Genomic DNA, 21,840 nt, shown 5'->3' with positions numbered 1-21,840 from the left:
CAACGAAGGTTGTTAGCAACACTATTTATTTGATGATCATGAGTTTCAGATATTTAGGAAGCCAGTCATTTGCACGAATAGTTGTAGAGCCACAGTAGTGTCTTAATGCACAAAACATAAATACTGGTGTAACAGCTTCTCTTCCCTGCCATAGTTTTCAGACATTTTGGGAAGGAAATGAGTCTAGATTGTTGTTGGACTAATAAGATGATCTTTTAAGTTGGCCATTTGTATTTGTTCCTATGAGAACTGTATTCTGTTCACTGCCCTGCCCTCCCCTCCCACACCCCCATGATAGGATGGTGGTGATGGTCGTGACGATGATGAGTATGATGATTTGGTATTTGATTTTTGGAGAGTTTTCTGTTTGTTGAATCAGTTGCTTATTCTGTTTTGTTTTTTTATTCTGTCTTTGTTTATAAGTCAAGAGTCTTATAATGACCTAGAAGGGCCTCAAACTAGGCTTTGTAGCTAAGAGTAAATATGGATAAGAATGACCTTGAACTCCTTATCCTCCTGCTTCTACCTCCCAAGTGCTGGGATTACAACAAACATGTCCCATAATATCACATTTGATGATGTCTGTTTTCTTTTTAACTTCTGGATTTCATTCTTGGTGCCTTTTTCATACACATGTTATTCTCTGTTCTTTTCTCAACATCTCCGAATCCTCCTCTTGTCCCCTCATCCTTCCAAGTAATGCTCCCCTCTGCTTTCATGGCATATGTATGCTGGTAACGTCTTAGCTGTTTACACATACACAAATTTACATCTAAATTTTTACATGTAAGAAAACACTATTTTCCATTTTAGTCTGGCTTATTTGGTTAACATAAGGCTTCCATTTTCTTGACAATGTTGTAATTTCATTTTATTCTTCTCTGTAGCTAAAGAAGATTGCATTGTGTGTGCATATTTTTATATCCATGGACAGCTAGGCTCATTCCATTTCTTAGCTGTTATGAATAGTGTAGCAGTAAACATGAATACTCAAGAAGCTCTGTGATACGCTGACTTAGAATCCTTGGGTATAACCTGGGAATCATCATGTAGGTGGGTCATATTGTTGCTCAGTTTTTAGTTTTGTGTGGAATCTCCATATTGATCTCCATTCTAGTTTTACCAGTTTACATGCCCGTCAGGAAGTGCATAAGTGTCCTCTTTTTCCACGTCCTAGAACATTCGTCTCCCCACAACCACCCAGATTTGTTCTCAGTCATTCTGTGTAATGGGAGATACTTAAATCTCCAACCCAAATATGACCGGTCAGTGAAAACACAACTCAGTAATTATGAATATATTCAGTAAGCCTAGATTGGGCAGATACTCCTACACTACTCTCTTCCCCAGCTATGAGACCCATATAACTTGAGGATTTTCAGAACCTGCATCTGTCCTTCTACCTCCTGCTTCCCAGTCATCCTCTCCTTCACTGTCTTCATCCTCCATTGTCTTCCTCTAGTCCTCCAGTCTTCCTCTGTCATCTTCTCTCTCCTCTCTCTCTCCTGCTGCTTCCTCTCTGCTCTCTTCCCACCAACCTTTATTTCTCCACCTCTCCTTCCTCTGCCCAATCACTGGCTCCAGCCTTTATTTTACAAATTAAGATGGGCAGAAGGTTCACTAGAAATCACCTGTGTAATGACTTCACAGGAAAGGGGAATTAGCATCAAAATACAAGGCCGGGCTATCCACAACGATTCTGTTGCTTATTTTTTTGTGATAAACCATTCTAACTTGGGTAAGATGGAGTCTGAAAGCAGTTCTAGTGTGCATTTCCCTGAAGGCTAAGAATCCTGAGTACTTGGTGTTCATTGGCCATTTTATAGTTCATTATATATCCTAAATAATTAATCCACTTCAGATAAATAGATAGTGAAAGTTTTCTCCTATTCTGTGAGTTATTTCTTTACTCTTAGTTTTATTTGCTGGGCAGAAGCTTTTAATTGCATGCAATCCCATTTGCCACTTCTTGGGTTTGTTTTTTTATGTTGATAGCATCTTGGAGAGTCTTCACCTGGACCTGTGCCTTCAATGGTTTAGCCCGTGTTTTACCTGTGGCCATTTCAGAGGTTCAGATTTTATATTACTGATTCATTCTGAATTGATTTTTCTACAAGGTTCAAAGAGTTCAAGGTTCAAGGTTCAGGTCTGATTTCATGCTTCTTGTAGGAAATCATTTATAAGAGAATTTAAATTTAGATTTCCAAGATAGTCTGTGAGTAAAAAGTATATATTCTTTGGAGTCACTTTAACCTATTTATCACTCCTATCTGCAGTAGAGGAATACTTGTTTTATTGTAAAGTACTTGAATTGTGGTCTCCTTGAATAAAGAATAAAGAATGCTAAATATCTTATATAGATATTGATTTATTTTCAATGGATTCAGAAAGAGTAGTTTTCAGCACAGTTGCTGTAGTTTTTCATAATGTATGTTCATTTGTCATGTAAATTAACTAAGTGGTAGTGATTTTTTTTTTTCCCAGTCTGTCTTAAGAGTTTCTGTTGCTATGGTAAAACACTGTGGTTTATTTGGCTTATACTTTCACCACGTCACATACAGAAGGTTAGGCAGAGTTAGAGGCAGGAACTGAAGCAGTAACAGTAAAGGAACGCTGCTAACTGCCTTCTTCCTCATGGCCTGCCCTGTCTGCTTTCTCGCACAACTTAGAACCACCTGCCCTGGTTGGCCTGACTCGTATCAATCTTCAGTCAAGAAAATTCTCTACAAACTTGCCTAGAGGCCACGCTTAGGCCACATTTTCTTAGTTGAGTCCCTCTTCCCAAATGACAGTAGCTTTTGTGTCAAGTTGACATAAAAACAGACTTGAGTTGTTTTTCATGAAGAAGCTCTGTTAAGGAGATTATTCTTAAAAACAAGCGTTTGTTTCTTACAGGTCCGAACAAGATCAGTTGGTGAATGTGTAGCATTCTATTACATGTGGAAAAAGTCTGAGCGTTATGATTTCTTTGCTCAGCAAACAAGGTTTGGAAAAAAGAAATATAATCTTCATCCTGGTGTAACGTGAGTTGTTTTCTAAGCTTTCTTGAATTTTTTCTTAAAAGAATTATGAATTTTGTAGTTCAAAGTACAGTTTATGTTAGCTTAAAAACATTATCTCTTAACATGTAAGGCATGCAGACTTTGTTGTCTTAAAAAAAATTGCAAACCGCCATGCATGTTAAGACAAGCATAAAACCAAGGTTTACAGTTCAGGTTTTCATTAGATATTCTTGAAATGGAAAAGGAGAACATATTAATACTACATTTGATTTAATTTATTTTACTCCTCTTATCCTCCACCTCCCCCAACCCTTCTTTTTCGTTTTCAAGGCAAAATCTTGCTATGTAGTCCTGACTGGGCTGGCCTCATTCTTAGCAATTATGTCAACCTTCCAAGAGCTGGAATTGTGTACGTGTGCCACCACATGTGGCTTAGTTTTGACCTTTGAAAAGAGTAAAAATAGGACTAAGTCATGGTTTTCTAAAACTATTGAGCTATATAACTAGTGGAAGGCCATTAAAGACGAAAAGTAATTGTTTCTTGTGCAGTCTATTTTGATCCTTGGAACTAAAACAAGATACAAATGTAGATGTTCTTAAAGCAGGGAAAGGGCACAGGAATGTGGTCGTGAGGTCACAGTGAATCTTCTTGTTTATTAGATTTACCTTTTTCTAGTTTTCCTGAATCTTATGGGACTTGTTGCAGAAATGATATGTAATAATAATAAGGCAGCCCAAACTTGGGAGTGATGCAGTGATAGTAGCTCTAGTCACACTGTCATATGTATCTTACCTGCCTACTCACAGCCTCTAGCACATGAAATCCTCTTAGCTTCATTGGAGCTGTAAGTCGATGTGGTCAGTGTGCACTAATAAAGATGTCACCTGCTTTATGCAGACTTGCTTATCACATATGTTTGATTATATTTTTCAAACCCCTGGGCCGTACTGTTTCATTGTTATGTTCATTACTTCCTCAGATCAGACATTCTAAAGGCCAAAACTAAATAAACTAAAAAAAGCATAGATGAGGGCTAGGTTAGAGCTCAGTGTTGGAATACTGGCCTAGTCTGTTGAAGGCCCTGCCTGGGTTTCTCTCCAGCACCACTCCCCAGCAAGGGAATAAATGAATACAATCCATCTTTGTCAAAAGACAGTGAACTTTACCTCTCCTGTTCTCCAGTTATTCAGAGTTGGTGATCATTAGAATTGAATTTCATATAAAGGAACATTACAAACTTTATCATTGCTTAATAAATACTTTACAAATACTTTAATGAATTCAGTTTGATCTTTTAATTTATAAACAGTTTAACCACTTGCTCAATTTATTATTTTTCTGGATTATTCAGTGGTACTACAAAGATGTAGGACTAGCTGCATCTGCTCCTTCTTGCCTCCTTCCCTCCCTCCCCTCCTTCCCGCCCTCCTTTCTTCCTCTATTTCAGAAACAGTGTGTACAAGTGCTGACTGTCGGCATCAGCATGAGAACACATATTTGCCCCGCTACTTCACAGGCCTGGCTCATCTAGGTTGTTTTGGGGTTTTTTTTTTGTTTGTTTTATTTGGTTTCTTTTTTGTTGTTGTTTTTTTTTTTTTTCTTTTCAGAAAACCTTAGCGGAGGAGTGAATGTGCTAAGGACTTGGCTTAGTTGGCTCTGTGATGTCCAGGGCAGCAGGGTGGACAGGGATGTACCAAATACTTTTGGTTCTCTGATAATCTCTCACAGTTTCTGAAACGTTTTTGAAAGTATTGAACATCTTAATTTCTCCTAGGTTCACTTTTTTGTAGGTGGATATGCTGTAGTTAAAGTAAACCACACTTTGTTTTTCCTAAGGTGAGAGTTAATAACAATCCCATGTCAGTGGGATGAAAAGTCACAAATGTGTTTGGTTTATCCTGTAGGCAATAACCATGGTTTCATGGGATTTACATTTATTTCTTTGAGCTTCTTATTTCTTTGCCTGCCTACCTGTCTTAAATTCTTCCCCCCTTTCCCCTCCCCCCCCTTAAGGAAGCACAGTATTTCTTTCCAGGTGTACTAAATCTTCTGTAAGAAGCAAAAACCAACTGGGTGTGGTTCCTCACACCTGTAAATCTCAGCATTCAAAAAGCTTGAGTTGGGAGGATTTCCATGAGTGTAAATCTTGTCAGGGCTGTACAGTTTCATGCTAGCCAAGGCTACATAGCAAGACACTATTTTACAAAATAAATAATAAAAATTGAAAGGAAGTAATAACCAGACTTAACATTATTAAATTCATGTTTTTAGAAAGTACAATTTTCTATAAGAAATATTTCTGGCTTGCTTGCATTTTCTGCTAATAGTTCTAGCTTAGGTGGTTACACAATACATGTTTAATGCCATAACCAGTGATTCTCAACCGTCCTAATGCTATGACCCTTTAATACAGTTCTTCATGTTACACGGTGATCCCCAATCATAAAGTTATTTTTGTTACTACTTCATAACTGTAATTTTGCTACTATAATGAATTGTAAATATCTGTATTTTCTGATGGTCTTAGGTGACCCCTGGGGGCGGTGGTGACCCACAGGTTAAGAACTACTACCTTAAAGTAAAACTTGTGAATTTTCTTTTCCTTGTTTTAGGTTCACATTAGACTAAGTGCATTATCTTAAAAAGTCCTTGTTAAGTTTTTCTGTTTTGCTACTTTTCATTGTTCCCCAGAATGAAGCGCATTTGCCCTTGCTGCCCACAGCCTCTGCGAGCTCCACTACAGGGGAGGGATTGAGAGCCACATTCACATTGGAGAGCTTGCTATTCCGAATAAACTTAACACTCCAGTTACCTGAACTCCAGCGCTCTTAACTTCCTCAATTGTTCAACCTGATTTTCTTCCTAAGCACTTGGGATTTCATTGATAAAAATAAAGATGATGATGACTTATCTCTCACAGTATCATTGCCATATTCAAAATCTGAACATGTCTTTTTATCTAGCTTCTTTTTGAAAATTTTTTTAACTCTCCAATGTTCACTCCCACCAGGCTTTGTTTCCGGTAATTCTGTCTTTGTAGTGTCTATTCTTTATGCTTTAGCTTCTGAAGTTCCTGTGATAGACATCTTACCTGTTTCTCTTTCTGTATGCTTCAGATTGACTCTGCAGTTATTTTTAATGACAGTGTAGAGCATAGAGCTGGAAAATTCTAAAAGCCATTACATTTATAATGTCAAGAACATTATGTTTATTAGTTTCTGATCATAATATGTTTCTGTGATACATGTTTGTCTTGTGTATGTACACATATATGTGTATCGAGACCAAAGGGCAATTTCTGGTGGTGCTTTTCAGGAACTGCCCACCAAGTTTTCTTAGACAGGGTCTTTCCTTGGTACCCAAGGCTTGCTTGCCTGGCTTGCCTAGTGAGCTGTACGGACCCAGCATGTCTGGTGCCTAGTCTTGGGGTAACAAGTGTATGACCATGTTTCAATTGGACTGTACAGAAATGGCAGCCAGCACACAGGCCATAGTATAATAACCTTGTGTGTAGATAGGACACGTGGGTTTATCTGCATTTTATTTTAAAAAATCACTACCTTCAGATAGGTTTTTTTTATCCCAGCACAGTGTGATCCTCAACTAATGTGATAGTAATGAAATTATAAATCAGCCCAGGAGTAGGCCCATCACAGTACAGATCACGCTGATCTATATGGTAGCTAGGCAGGGATGGCTCCTCTGTTTAAGGCCCCAGTTGCACTGGGAATCTGAAAACCCAGTCCACTCCTGTTCAGAAATCACCTTGTACTCCCAGTGCCTGCATCCTTACCTCTGTACTTACACACACTCCAGCTTCAGTCTGGCCATTTTAAGCCCTTTTCTGCACATCTTAAAGTCTTGAAACTTACTGTGGACTTTACGTTTTCCTTAGCTGCAAACCTTCATACATAGCCCTATAAATGTGTACTGGTACAGTAGTAAGACATTGACATGAAAGTAAGTGGCAGTCAGGATATATCTGTTAACAGGGGTATGTAAATTTAACTTCAGCTAATTTTAATTTTCAGCATTTTCTTTAAGGGAATAATTGTTGTGTTATTTAACTTCAGGGATTACATGGATCGTCTTTTGGATGAAAGTGAAAGTGCTGCTTCTAGCCGAGCACCATCCCCTCCCCCCACTGCCTCAAATAGTAGTAACAGCCAGTCGGAGAAAGAAGAGAGCACTATCAGCAATAGTAATCAAAATGGTAAGCGACTTGGAAATGCACCTAGTTCTTCACAGTGAAGGACACTTTGAATGGCTCAGAGAAACGAACTGTAGACTCTAGAAGCCATGAATGTAAATAATATGAAATAGCACATACCAGATGACACCATGGAGTCATTGGAAAGAGTTCTTAGTGACATCATAAAATGAAATGAAATAAGCTACATAGGTAAATTCATGTTAAGTAGCATCTCTCCTCTGATCCCATCTGAGTGGGGTAATGCTTAGGCTTGAGCACTGCTTTTAACTCTAAGACATATCCTTACATTTTGCATCAGAAACATGTTTCTTTCTCCATTGGTTTGAGAAATTGTAACATGTGCCTTAATCTAAAGACAAAGTGTAGGTAATAAATGATTTTTGAATGTTTGACTTTCCATAGTAACCTGAACAATGAACAAATGTAAAGCAGCTGTCAGCCTGGGCATGGGTGTTCTGCAGAAACATTTATTCTCTTTCTCACATGCACAGATGGTCTTAGCAGCCACACAGGTCGGAGACTGCTTGTTAGTCTGCTGTTCTACAGTCAGCTGTGCCTTTGTTTATAGTGATGTAAGATGCAGTGGGACTGGAACTCGGAACTGCAGCAGATGCTCAGGGAGTTCAGATTCTTAGTACTTTTGTTTTAACATCTTAACGCCAAGGAAATCCTTTTCTCTTTCAGCTATTTGATAAAGAAAACTCTGTTAGAGTTAAATAATTTTCATAAATGACCGAAAAAATGCTATTTAGCTCAGAAGAGATCTGGTAAATATAATCCAAATTTTCAGGTTTTTCAAAGAAAGGGTAGAACTTTATAGCTTAATTTTTTTATATACCTCTTAATTTTTTTAGCTTTATTTCCTTTTTAGTTAATGCACTGAAATATTTCAATTCTTTTTCCTTAATCAGTTTAATGTAATTTTTAGACTAACTAGCACAGAATTATTTCTTTAGTGTTATATGATACATAGTTCCTGTGTGCATTCAAGATTTAGATACATATTAAGTTGAAAATAATTTGAGTATTTTCTTTGACCAAAATATAATATTTGAGACTCATCCTTTATGTTGAATATTTGTCACATAATTTAGATTTAATTATCTTGGGCTGGAGAGATGGCTCAGTGGTTAATAGCACTAGTTGCTCTTCCAGAGGTCCTCTGTTCAATTCCCCAGAAACCACATGGTGGCTTACAACTTAATAATGGGATCTGATATTCTCTTCTTCATGCAGACATATATGCAAATAGAGTGCTCATATGAATGAGTGAAATGATTTGATTATCTCTAGTGTTGTAGTCAGCTCTAATATAATATGATCTTTCTGCTACTTTATTTAATTAGAATAATTTTACTTTTTTTTTTTTTTAACCTATTGTAGATGGTTAGGTTCTTGCTGCATACAATCCAGAATGGCCTCAGCCTCAGATCCCACCTACTGTGGAAACAATGTCAGTATATTCTTACATGGTAGTACTTGGGATACTTCTTTTAATATTTATATTTTTAAATTTTATGTGTATGGGTGCTATGTATGTATGTGTTCTATGTGTGTACATGAGACCTGAGGAGGCTGAGAGAAGGTATTAGATCCCCCGAGATTAGAGTTATAGGTGGTTGTGAGCCACCATGTGGAATTAGAGTTATAGGTGCTTGTAAACCTCCATATGGATTCTGGAACTGAACCCAGATCTTCCTCTAGAAGCAGTAAGTGTTCTTAGCCACTGAGTCATCACTCTAGCCCTCCCCTTAGTACACTTTTAATATATGCCAGGTTAAAATCCATTGTTTTAGTTGATCTTCACATCAGCTGTGTAACATGCATTTGCTTTGGGTCTTCTGGTGTGTAAGGAAGCTGCAGTGTACCCTATGAAGACCTTGCTATGTCTGCTGGTAAGCAGTTGAGCTATGGTTCATACCACGAGTGAGTACACTCAAATTTGATGCTTTCCTTGTTCCTTGTTGGAAACGTGTATTGTAGCAGGTATTTCAGAATCGTTGACAAGTTTAGCTTTTTGTATTAAGTTTCATTTATCTCTCTCCCTCCAAATGCAGGTGTGTCATCTAATGGACCGGGAGAAATACTAAACAAAGAAGAAGTAAAAGTTGAAAGCTTACACGTTAATGGACCAACAGGTGGAAATAAGAAACCACTTCTTACAGATATGGACACTAATGGTTATGAAGCAAATAACCTGACCACTGACCCAAAACTTGCCCATATGACTGCAAGAAATGAAAACGATTTTGATGAAAAAAATGAGAGACCTGCCAAAAGGCGGCGGATAAACAGCAGTGGGAAAGAAAGTCCCGGCTCGTCTGAGTTTTTTCAGGAAGCAGTCTCACATGGGAAGTTTGAGGAACATGAAAACACAAATGACTAACTCTTAGGCCTATTTTACTTTCTTTGCAGTAAAGTCTGGTTTGACTACAATTTTCAGGGTTGGGGGGGGTGACCTTTAGAAAGCTGATTTCCTTGAAACAGTTGGTTAACTCTTGAAATTTGAATTAAGTCCTAACTTTAAGAAATGGGATTCATAATTCTACCTTTTGCAAGTTCTTTTACTTCAGATTTTTGAAGCCCTCTTTAAGGATATAAAAACATTAGTAAATTTGAATGACCCAAAGACTTAAACTGCACCTTCTCCTTTGAGAAACGAATCATAGATTTGACTAAAAGGTAATCTTTCATTATTATTTATGAGGAAGAAAAAAAGTTTGTGTTTCTGCTCAACACGAATTTTTTTATTATCTAGAAATGTCTTTACAACAGACATTTTCTCTCCATACAAATTGAACATCGTCACTAAGGAAACCCTCATGAATCCTGAAGGTTATGCTAGCATGATTTTTATATGTAGAAGTTTAAAAATAAACCAAGTCAGGTTTGTATTTGTAAAATTGTTGACATCAATGATGTCTTTCCATATTCTTATCTGGGCTTAAGAAATACATTCTGTATTTTTCCAGATTCTTTGTAGCCTTTGAAAGATTTTTTACAGTACATATGTCTTGACTGAGCTGTCTTTTCTTAATACAAAAAGCTTGTATAATTTTCTTAACTTGTACAGTTGGTAAACTTTTATGAGAGGAACTGATATTCTGAGTCTGTCAGCTTTCATTTTATTTTGCTAAGATTTTTCTAATGAATTTTTAAGTGTGTGTGTAGTTAGCCAAGTCATGTTTCTTATCCAGGTGTTAAAAGCATTCATAAACAACTATGAACATGTGTTATTTTCAAACTTCTACTTACTGACAAATAATTTGGGACTTCTAAATTTCAGCATGATACTCGGATTACAAGCTTGTTTGCATTTGCTATAATTTTATAAATTTTGAAGCAAAACAACGACTTACTGTCAGCTATGTAAGTGCATAGATGTATCGTGCTGAATAGAGTCCTGTTCAGTTACTCTCATGTGCCGAATAAGAGTTCTCATTGTTTCCATTAAGTCAACAGAAAGGGAAGGCCAGGTGATGTTGCGATATTGCCACATCAAAGGAGTAACTGTTGACAGGTAGCAATATTAATTTTTATGAGAAAATAATGGTCTTAATAATTTTCAGATTTTTCCAGTTTTAATCCAGTTTGTCAGATTTGATATTGTTTTTCCAAAATGAAACACATACAAGATAATCATTATTCTGTGTAATTTTTTTAAAAAGGATTATCTGCACTAGCCTTGTAAGGATGGGTGCCATTTTATTTTTAGTGCAAAATTCTTCTTATAAAATGTAGTTTTATACAGCTGATAGACCAATCTTATCTCCAGACTGTTTTTTAGTGAATGACTATTAACTATCTTTTCTCACACAGGCACATCCCCAAATGCTGCTTTCAGTTTGATCTCAGCCATCAGTTCAAGAGCCAATGCTTTCAAAGACAGATCTGTGGTCCTTTTACTGGCTCAGTTGTCTGATGCAGGTTGGGTAAAGATTTGCACTGAGAATGATCGCCCAGGCCTCTCCCTCATAGTATTCTTATATTTGTCCAGACTGCTTCCCTTGACCAGTGGGAACAACCTTTTCTTTCCCTCAGTCAGTATTGGAAGCCACTTTGACAATACGTCATATAATATGCATTTACTGTTTTTGCAGCAATATTCCAGTAAGTCAGTTTCAGATGGAAGTGCTGAGAAGCATGAGAGGGTTTTGTTTGTTTGTTTGTTTTATTGAAAACATTAATTTATCCAGAATGGCAGTAGGTCAAGTAGCTTTAGCAGATGGTCATAGCCTGTGTCTCCTTGCCCACCCCGACCCATTTCTGTTTTTTTTTTTTTTCCCTTTTTTTTTTTTAAATAAAGAGTCTCACTGTGTAGCCCAGGCTGGCCTGGAACTTAACAATCCTTCTACCTCAGCCCTCTAATGCTGAGATTGGAGGTGTTTCCCACCACACCCAGCAACAATCTATTTTCTAAGCAGATTTTATTAAATGAGTCCAGACCATCCTAGCTCTTTGCCACAGATGGTCTCTAGGAATGTTTTTTTAAAAACAGTGATGCTGTGCTTTTTAATCATTACACTATTGGAGTTGTCAGCCCACCTTTTAAAGGCTGCATCTGCTGGGCAAGTTCCTGGAGTTCTTGAAACTGTTGTTACAGGAACATTTTAAGGAAATTCTCAGGCGTGTTGGCAAGGTATATAAGTGTTCATAAATTTTACTTTTCTTTTTAGAGTATGCATAATAAAACATTCCTCTAATACATAATACTCACCTTTTCTCAACTATATTTATTGTGTTTGTACAGGTATTTCACCCTTTGTTCAAAAATGCAGCCACTGAAACTTAAGTCATTGCACTTTTAAACAATTGGGCAATATCATGAGTAATTTGCTTAAGATTTAGTATATTTCATCACTCTTGAGCACGTAAGTAATTGAGACAAGAAAATAAGCCTTCATGATTAGGGGTGTAGCTCAGTTGCTTGAATGTTTGCCCAGTATGCATGAAGCCTGGGCATAAACTGGGTATGGTGGCACATGCCTGTCATCCTAAGCACTTGGGAGGTAGAGCCAGGAGAATCAGAAGTTCAAGGCCATCCTCAACTACATAGACACCTGAGATGCTGTCTCAAACAAGAATGTCTCTGTTGGCAATTATTTAGGTCCTAGCCAAGCACTGTCATTTTCATTTGAAACATTAAATGTTTATGATATATTCTCAGTAAGGTCAGAATCTGTAACTCAGTTCAACACAAATCTGTTGAGCTTTAAAATGTATTTGAAGAAATTTAAGTAGGCATTCAAAATTATGAATTAGGTGTTTTTAAATTTCTGCATAATAATTTTGCACTGTAAAATATGTCCTTTCTCCCATTTCCTTCTGCCATTCTGATATGCTCATTAAAATATTTTTGTAAACATATTTGTGTGATATGGTATGTGATGTCTAGTTGTTTCACTGTGTTTTAACTTCAGTGTTTAAACACACGCCCATGAACAGCACAATGAATAGTTTTTCAGTGGTTCCTGGTTTTAGTTACCCAACATTGGATTGTTTTCTGTCTGTCTTTTTAAAACATTATTTAATAGACAGGGGGATCTGGGCTTGGGAGTTTTTGTTTTGTTGGTTTGGTTTCTCTGTTATGTAGCTCTGACTGAACTGGAGCTCACTACATAGACCAGGCTAGCTGCAAACCCAAGAGATCTGTCTTCCTCTGCCTCCAAAATGCTGAGATTAAAGATGTGCACCCGGTACATCTAGACATGTACCCCAAACTGGCTTTGATCTTGTGCCTCAAGTGATAGAATTACAGTGTATACCACCATACCTAGGAATAGGGTATATTTTTTTTCTTACCTTTTGAGAGAGGCTTTTCTCTGAAGATCTCCATTACCTTCTTTCTCTGAACTATATAATTAAAAATTATTAGTTTTCTTTTTCAGCGAAGTTCATAGCACTTATTTTGCAAAATAAAACATTTCTTGTTCTATGGTAGGTAACCCATAGTGATACTTTGGAGTACCTGAGAGTTAGTTCACTTTCATAAGCAACAGTTGCAGTGTGTCTAACTGACAATCAGGTACCAGCCAGCCAGGTGTTCCCAAATGTCATCCAGTCATCAGAACAGTATCAAAATACCCAGCACATTGGAAGAATGACTTCAGATTTTAATCTTAATTTTGATTTCTACTGATATTTTTTTCTTTATGCCATACACATAAAATTTTAAGAATGGGTTAAATTTCTGTATCTATATATCCTGTAATCCAGCAAATATTTGGGTCTCTTGTGCCAGGCACTTAAGAGATTCAGCATGTCTTCAAATAGACAAATGGAGTCAAAAGAAGCATTTTGTATGGGAACAACAGGCAATGTTGGGAAGATGAGTTCACCCACCACTTTGTAATAGAACTTGAGCTAAATAAGATTTACTTTCAACTTAAGATTTGTTAAACATGACCAACAAATACTGTTCACTTTTAATACCTACTACAGAATGTGTTTTATTGGACAGCTCTGTATAGTTCAGTGCTGTCAGGTGAGCAGAGGATGACTTGTTGCCGAAGCCTGGGAAGAGGTGTGGCCTAGTGGTTAAACAGTTTTCCTCATTGCTAACACTGATGGATTGAGTTGACTCACTATGTTCTGAAAGATAGTTTGTAGAGTTCTGGTAATTCTGGGATAAGGGATTTGTGTCCTTCTTTTAGAAAGCAGATGAACTTTTAAAGAGACTGGACATTATCCTTGTCTTCCTCTTGTGCCCAGCTGGGCTTTGGCCAGGTAAACATGAGATGCCAGTTATTCTGAGTGTGCCCTTTTAAATTCTTTAATAACATGAATACTCTAAACAAATACACTGTACATGATGGTGATTTACTTGGGTGGCTTATATTTTGAAATTTCCACCCTCCTGAATTGGGAGTTGAATTGTTGGCAGTGTGGTATCCACTCCATTGCCTACATTTACTTCCTGGGTTAAAAGATGGCTGTTGGCATTTTAGAAAAAAATGTGAATGTGCTTGGGCTATGTGTGAAAAGTTTCTGTTGTTTCTGCAAGTGCTGAGCACATGAAACAGTTCTGTCAGAATTGCCTGGAAGTGAGAAGGTGACACTGGTTTTATTAAAATTTATTTTGAAAACCTTTCTTCAATGGCATCCCAGTTAAGGTCAGAGCACTCTTGTGTGCTCCCATGCCTAAACATGTTAACTGTCTTAGCCTGCAGGGAGGTGTGGAGAGGAGAAACATTTAACAGGAGGTGAACTTGAATGTCTCTATAGCCCAAGTCACATGGGCTCCACAGAAGGTCTGAAAGCATTTGTGACTTGAATACGAATAGTATTCCAATGGCAATGTCCATTTCCTTCTGAGATACAGGGTTTTTTGTTGAAGAGTGACTCCTCTGTACCTAGAACCTTGGGAAGCACTTCTGAGCTAGCGTCAGCTGGTATCCATGTTAAAGTGCTCAGGAAGCAGATGATGGAGCAGATGGGGAAAGCGAAACTAACATTCATTTCAGACAGCCCTCCAAGAAAACCACTGGAAGCCTGGCCTTGTATCCCCTTCTCTTCAACAATACCTCCATTCGCTATACCCATTCATACCAGGGAATAGTCGTATTTTATTTAGAATTCTATTCCAAAGACAGCTGTGTTATAACACCATTTTTTTTCCCATCCAAATTTGGCGATGTCTCTTGATCTAGACACTTGGATAATCTTGTGATATGCAGAGCCCCTAAGCTGACTCCAGGTACAATAGAGGTGGTATATACAGGAACTGATGTCACAAGGCTGTGTGCACACATGCCATCATAAAGGAATTCTCTTGCCCCTAGGGACCACTGGATAAGGACAGCTTTATAATCTTACCTAAAATCCTCCAGCCAGCATTTCAGACAGGAAGAAGATATATTTTCAAAACACTGAGATCACATTTGTAAAAACAGACTCCATAGACAAAACACTTAGGTCCACATTAAAATTTTCCCATAGTTAACAAATTTCAGGCTAGATTTTGTTGCCAAATGAGTTTGACAACTCAAAAAAAAAATAAGAATAAAAATTGATTCTCAGAGCCCCATGGATTTCAGACTTAAGAGATTTGGAGTTAACTCTAAATTTTTGCTGACACTCACCTGGCAATTAGTTCTATCTGTCCTCATTTTCTAAGGTAAACAAAAGCACCTAGCAGGTGTGCTTTGACATGCACTGTGACCCTTCTGTGGAGGTAACAGGCTCCCCAGAAAGTAAGTGCTGGGCAAGAAGAGTTTGCCGACGTCCCATGTGACCTCCTAGACCCTTATATATGTCTTTTATACAAGGGAAAACCATGTAAAAGTAGGACCGTGTCCAGGTCTCTGGAGACATACACCAAGCAGCTTAGGGCTGTTGGCATTTTAGAAAAAAAAAAAAAATGTGCTTGGGCTATGTGTGCCTTTGTAAGGGTGTCAGATCCCCAGGAACTGGAGTTAGAGACCGTTATTTAGCTGTCATGTGGGTGCTGAAAATTGAACTGGGGTCCTCTGGAAGGACAAATGGTGCTCTTAACCACTGAGCCATCTTTCCAGCCCCTAGTTTCACAACTTTTAAAGCAGACTTCATCATCTGTTAGATCATCCTTTCTTCCATCTGTATCTTTACACTGGCTTCACTTCATCAGTTCTCACATGTACAAAGGCTTTCTCAATTTGTCCTCTGAAATCCTGTCTGGCCCTCCAGAGCACCACCCTCCTAGTAAGCTGCAGTGTGAGCCACCTGGGGTAGCTTAGCCAGCTTAGTCACTCTGGTAGCCATCAGGCCATGTCAGGCTGGCTGGCAGATGGCTTTTCCTTTTCAATGGAGTTTAGCAGGTGACCACAGTCCTGTCACTAGGTTACAATTGTACTGACTGCATCCACCGCTACCTCTCACAGACTCTGGAATTTGTCACCTGAGACCTGCAGGAGGACAGGAGAAAGGGAAAATGGAGGCTTCTGTCTAATGCCTATAGCTTCAGTTCAGTGATGGAATCTGGAGACCACTACACAGCAAGGTGGACATACTCTGTGCTGCATACTTGGTAACTTCTCAAAAAGTACCTTTAATGTTTTCCAGTCTCTGACATGCTTTCATGTACTCCTATCTCTGTTGAGTAACTGCACCAAAGTGGCTCTCCTGCTGAGTATATAATACTGAGAGATTACTACCCAGTAGAGCTACTTAGCCCTGAGAATGCTCATCAAGCAAGTCAAACATCCTAAAAAGAGGGTACGTCAAAGACATGTAGTCACAGGTTCTATGGCAGGTTTGCAAAGCATTAATACTGAGTTGTGTCCCCACCGCTGGATGGCAGGCACCTGCACGGCACCTTCTTAAGTGAGAAGATCCCTATCTCAATACTCTCGACACAGGTGGAAGGAATTCTAATACACATTTTCCAGAAAAGTATTTATTTGACATCATTAAAAAAATAGTTAGGCACATGATTTTCCATGTTATGTCACCTGATTTACATATCTCAATGCTCAGTACCTCTTAAAAACACTAAGTAAATTGGTAAATAGAACCTACTGAAAACACACTGTGAGAGGCGAACACATGTAGGCAAAGATAGCTCATCAGCATGAGAAAGGAAACATCTGTGAACAAAATAATCTCTAAAAACATTGCTGTGAGACCATAAAATCTAACCAGTAGATTTCTTTTTTAAAGATATTTTCAAAATAAAAGTTAAAAAACAAAACCCTAGAGATAGATTCTCCTCATCCCACAAGGTGAACTGTGAACAGTGGGAGCAGAAGGCAGGCCTAGAAAAGTGACGGTGTCAAAGACTACCGAGAGGTTGAGTCCAGTGTGTTTCGCTCTGAGGTGAGGGAGGAAGGCCTGGGTGCTACCTCAGGGAGACAGCTGAGTCGTCACAGAGCTACCATGCTGAAATGCAACTGACTCCCAACTGAGACAGAAAACAAATATCCCTTTTTCATATTTGCCATCATAATATGAAAATAATTCTCTTTTTAAAAAGCAGAATCACAGTGGCTATAGTATACAGAGAATATTTTTGTTTTGTATTTTCAAAAAGATAGGGGACAGAGACTCTTGCCTAAGCATCTGGAGGCAAGAAGCAGGTTCATATGTCCTGGAAAACATGCTGCCCTATGCTGCTGGCACTGAAAGAAAGATGGCAGACCTGTGTCTGCTGTGTGAGCGCCCTATGCATTGGGCACCATATGCACTGAGCTCATTCTTAGTATTTTTCCCTCAGGGAAGGAAATTCCACTATAGCCTGTTTGTGGAAGAAACCAGCATTGTATAGATGTAGGAAGAAAGAGCATCAGTGTCAGAGAAGGACTCAGGGAAGGCAGTTCTAAGAGCTGTGCAGTTCATCTGAGCTAGAAGAAAATATGAGGACCATGACCTCTGAATGGAAACTCTGTTCTTTGGGGGTGGGCCTAAAATCAGTGCAGGCAGCTATTACTTACAAATCGCTGACTTCTTTCATTTGTTTCCTTTCAACTAAGGTCAGATTCTGGCTGAATAATACACTTGAGAGTTCCAGGCCTGGTATTTGTCCATGTGATTAACAATGTGCTGGTAATTACATCTGCACTCACTATGAGCCCCAGTAAGGAAAGCAAAGGCCAGACCTAAAGCCCTCATTGGCCCTGTGACCATGGAGTCTCTGCCTCTGCACTATTGACCAGAACCCCCCACATGTATTTCTGACACAAGATTACAGAAAACCTGCAAATAAATGTCTTTCTTACAAAGTTTATATGCAAGATGGAGCCTACAGATGAAAATTTTCAAGTAGAGGGGAAAAAAAAATCAAAACTTTCGTATTCTCCACTGAGACACAAAAATACAAGCTAAAGGCCTGCAGTCAGCTGCCCACCAAGGAAGCAGAAGCAAGCCCCTTCCCTAGCAATCATGTTGGCCCAAGCAAGCCCCTCCAAAGCCAGTGATGCCTCTGAGCCATGCCACCCAGCTCTGGTAAATACTCCTCCCTGAAGCAGTTCAATGTCCACTCACATAAGCTCTCTCAGAATGAGGGGAGAAGAGAAGATACATCTATCCTGAGACGCTCATCAGGTAGATGTATCTGCAGGTGAGAGCAGACCTCACGTCGATTCAGGGAGAGGGACTTAGATCCTGCCAAGAAAAAAAATCAAGTCCCAACAATGCAAAGACACCCATCTAGCTCTCTTCTCACACCAGTCAGTTCAGAAATGTAGGCCCTTGTCTGGATATGAGGACCTGCAAACAGGAATATAATGAGAAGCAACTACATCTACATGATGAAGGCATGAGGAGGGGGATGGTAGTTACCTTGACTGTCTGTCCCTTTAAGAGAAGGGTCAGGCTGAGCCACTACTGTGCTGATGTACAGAATATAGCTCTTCAATTTCTTGTGGGCTCTGGACTCATGGCTGTGGAGTAAGCAGGGTAGGTGCTTCTAATCTCATAGACCTGCAGTTCCAGAGAGCTGAAGTAACCAGTGCACAGTCCCAGAGTTGTCCAGTTGGACAGAGAACCAAGTCCTCCATCTTACATTCAGTCTAGGGCAGGACCATTACCAATGCATCTCTGCATCCCAGCACTCAGCACAATGTCAGAGAGGGACTCTCAATGCACTATAGTTAAATTTGAGTGAGTAAATAGCTGGCTTCCTCCAACCCTTGCTTGTCTCCAACTGAACAAAGAGGAATCAGACATTCTAAGGCATGCTCTGCTCACCCCACAGTCTAGGAAAGCAAACCACTCCAGAGCATCTCAGGACTATTAGTGCCAAAGCTGTCACCTTTGGCAAATGTGATGATACTATGAAGATAGTGCAATAAAAAAGGTGAAGGAAGGAAGAGGAAGGAAGAAAAAAATAGAAGAGATGGAGGAGAAAGGAGGAGGAAGAGAAGAGGAAGGAGAAGAGGAAGAGGAGGAGGAAGAGGAGGAGGAAGAGGAGGAGGAGGAGGAAGAAGAAGAAGAAGAAGAAGTTTCAGATTCTCAGCTGCATTTCCAGCTAAATGGTCTCCAGACACAGCCCACTGGAAGGCAGCTCTAGCTGGAACACATTGTATATACTGGCAGGGTCACCAGGATAGCAAGCTACAGAGTAAAAGATTTCAAAACACTGATGCTTGACTGTCAGAGAAGAAAAATAAATTAAAACCCACCCAGTACATTTTCCAGTCTGATATAAATTAATTCAAACTTAGTTAACATACAGTCAATAAATTTTCAAAGGCAGCAATCAATCCTAGGGTTGTACAATTGCAAAGGAATATTAACTCCCCGCAATTAGGATGCTTCAGTGTCTTCAGAGTCTGTGGAGGTCATACTGCTCCTTTCCCCTTAGTGTCCAGCTTACTACTGGCCTCTGACTGTTTGCTCAGCTGCTCTTCAGTGAAAGTGATGTAAGAGTACACCAGGCTTCCAGCGATACTGCAAAACAGAAAGCCGTCATGAGGGAGGGGCAAAGCGAAGGAAGAAATGGGCCCTTACACTTGTATCAGAGAAAGTCTGGTAAAAGCTAGGCATCTTGCATTGGGAAAGTATTATATATATAATATGATATTTATTATATATGTACTCTCAGAATGGAATACTATACATCCATTAGTTTGCTAATGAGTAAAACAGGCACTGGCATCTTAAATGACAAAAACTACACAAAGTATTAAATGTTGGTCATCACTATATGAATTAAGTAAACATGAATGTGTATTTCAATTTAAATCAGAAGAGAGAAGTCTAGAAGACACAGCAAGAACACTGACTGTGGTTTTACCTGACTGCTAAGATGCCATGTGGTTCCTTTCTAGTTAGAAGTGAGCTCAGGGAAGACTGCTCCCCTGAGCTTTTGGCTGTTGGCATGCCTCACCTGCTCATGTATGCCACTCTAGCCTGCACTCACAAAGACAACGATCCCCTTCATTCTCTGGGAAGACTTCACACCTTTCTGCCTCTAAAACTACACTGGAAGCTGGGTTCACAGATAGCATCCCTGTCTGACACCTCACTGAGAGAGATCACCAGTACTCACTCTACTGGGTCACCAGCCAGCTCACTGCCTGGGCTGGACTTGCCCCTTAAACTGTTCTTGCCTTGGATCTGGCCCCCATCTTTGGCCTGACCACAAGACTCCTCAACTTGTTGCTCATTTAAAATCCTTTGTGGTTTCCCCTGGGCTTTGATGTCCCAGTTCCAGGTCAGCTGCAGAAGGGTGAGAACTGCCACCTCAGGATCCTATGAAGAAGGAATACTAGTGTATACTAGAAGCTAGTATACCACTGCCCACTCTCTGAGCCCTCTATCCACGCTACACAGAGCTTCCACTAGTCTATCTTTCCTAGCAGGATTTCCACAGACCACTTGTTGAGGTGCAGCACTGGTGTGTTTGCATTTCCATTAATCTCCTGCCATTCTGATACTCCTCCAAGGTGCTCCATCCCTGCATGGTGCCCATGGTATAGAAAAGGAAACAGAATCCTCAGGCTGTAAGAAGCTTGCTCAGCATCTGGATGTCAGACTCCACTGCAGCAGCTGCCTCCCTAGCTCCCACTGCACTTGCACCACAGCTCCCAGGGCTTCACTGTCCTCATCAGCACAAGAATGTCCCAAGCCTAACTCTTTCATTGCCACAGAGTCCCCTGCACATGAGATTGCACTCTGGGGTAATGGAAAACTGTTTCACCACTCTCTAGCCAGGGCCTCTTGCTGCTCCCGTCGCTGCATCTGGCAGACCTTCCATCCTGCTGTTGAATCCTGGAAACAGCTTCTGAATTCCAATATGTTCATTCTGACAGATGAGACCCTCATAGCTTGGCTAGGACCTTATAGCTTTTGTGCCTAAAGCTAAAAAATCTCTGAGGACCACATAAACATCTCCCTATGATAGTCAATTCCCTTTGCTCCCAACCCATTCCAACTAAAACAAAGGGGAAAGTCTGCCCTTCTTTCTTTCATTCCATTTTCTCCTAGTCACACTCCCTATGAAGACCTAAAACCAATAGTCTCATTTCTTTTATCACTGAGCTCCTTCCACCTGGATGAGAACACTTAGAAGTACAGGCTTAAAGCATGGCAGGGCTTGTGCATGTCCCTAGACCCTGTTCTACCCTGAAGTAATAAAACAATTCCAAACCAGAGTTGAGTCTTTGTCCAAATCCTGAATATACCAATAGCTCTAAAACCCCAGGGAAATTAACTAATCTTTCTGAAGTATCATTCTGTATATGAATACAAATGCTACCATGCATCTAGGATTGTCTGTTATGATCTGATGTTTTGCTATGCTAACTACTGGTTGTTTCCAGAGAACACAAGTAGACCCAGGTGACCCCAGGTAACATGCCCTCCACATTATCCCTGATTGGTGAATGAAGATGCCAACAGCCAATAGCTGGGCAGAAGAGGCAAAGGCGGTGTCTTGGGTTCCCAGGCTTGTGGTCTGAGAAGAACCATGAGGAGAGAGAAGCTGAAGAGAGGAAAAAGATGCCATGGGTTAGGAGTCAAGAAGGCATGACCATGAGAGCAGGCCAATTGGAGTTAAGAGCAGCCCAGATGAAACAGAGTAATAACTTGGGGTTACCAATAGGATATAGATTTTAATAGCATAGAGAGTAGATATCTGTCCACCACTAGTGCTAATAAAGGCTAATAATAATATAAAGGTCGTGTGTGTCTTCTATTCAGGAACTGAA

The 21,840-nt window shown here is 39.6% G+C and overlaps 2 protein-coding genes across 8 annotated transcripts in view; one reads left to right on the top strand and one right to left on the bottom strand.

Annotated features, from left to right (window-relative positions):
• The window catches only part of Mier1 (MIER1 transcriptional regulator), a 51,396-nt gene extending 38,813 nt beyond the window's left edge, over positions 1-12,583 (top strand). For all 7 annotated transcript variants that reach the window (XM_028784529.1, XM_028784534.1, XM_028784538.1 and 4 more), the window contains 3 exons: positions 2,896-3,023; positions 7,077-7,216; positions 9,274-12,583. In XM_028784529.1, the coding sequence (XP_028640362.1) occupies positions 2,896-3,023; positions 7,077-7,216; positions 9,274-9,602 (597 nt within the window). In that variant the 3' untranslated portion in view covers positions 9,603-12,583. The remainder of the gene's footprint in view (positions 1-2,895; positions 3,024-7,076; positions 7,217-9,273) is intronic.
• Positions 12,584-16,573: 3,990 nt separating this feature from the next.
• Positions 16,574-21,840, bottom strand: part of Slc35d1 (solute carrier family 35 member D1) — a 42,882-nt gene continuing 37,615 nt past the window's right edge. The window contains exon 12 of the mRNA XM_028785963.1: positions 16,574-19,579. Within this exon, the coding sequence (XP_028641796.1) occupies positions 19,471-19,579 (109 nt within the window). The 3' untranslated portion in view covers positions 16,574-19,470. The remainder of the gene's footprint in view (positions 19,580-21,840) is intronic.

This window comes from Grammomys surdaster, unplaced genomic scaffold (assembly GCF_004785775.1).
Source record: "Grammomys surdaster isolate TR1022 unplaced genomic scaffold, NIH_TR_1.0 100, whole genome shotgun sequence".
NCBI classification, from domain to species: Eukaryota; Metazoa; Chordata; class Mammalia; order Rodentia; family Muridae; genus Grammomys; species Grammomys surdaster.
This window is presented reverse-complemented; position numbering and strand designations above follow the sequence as displayed.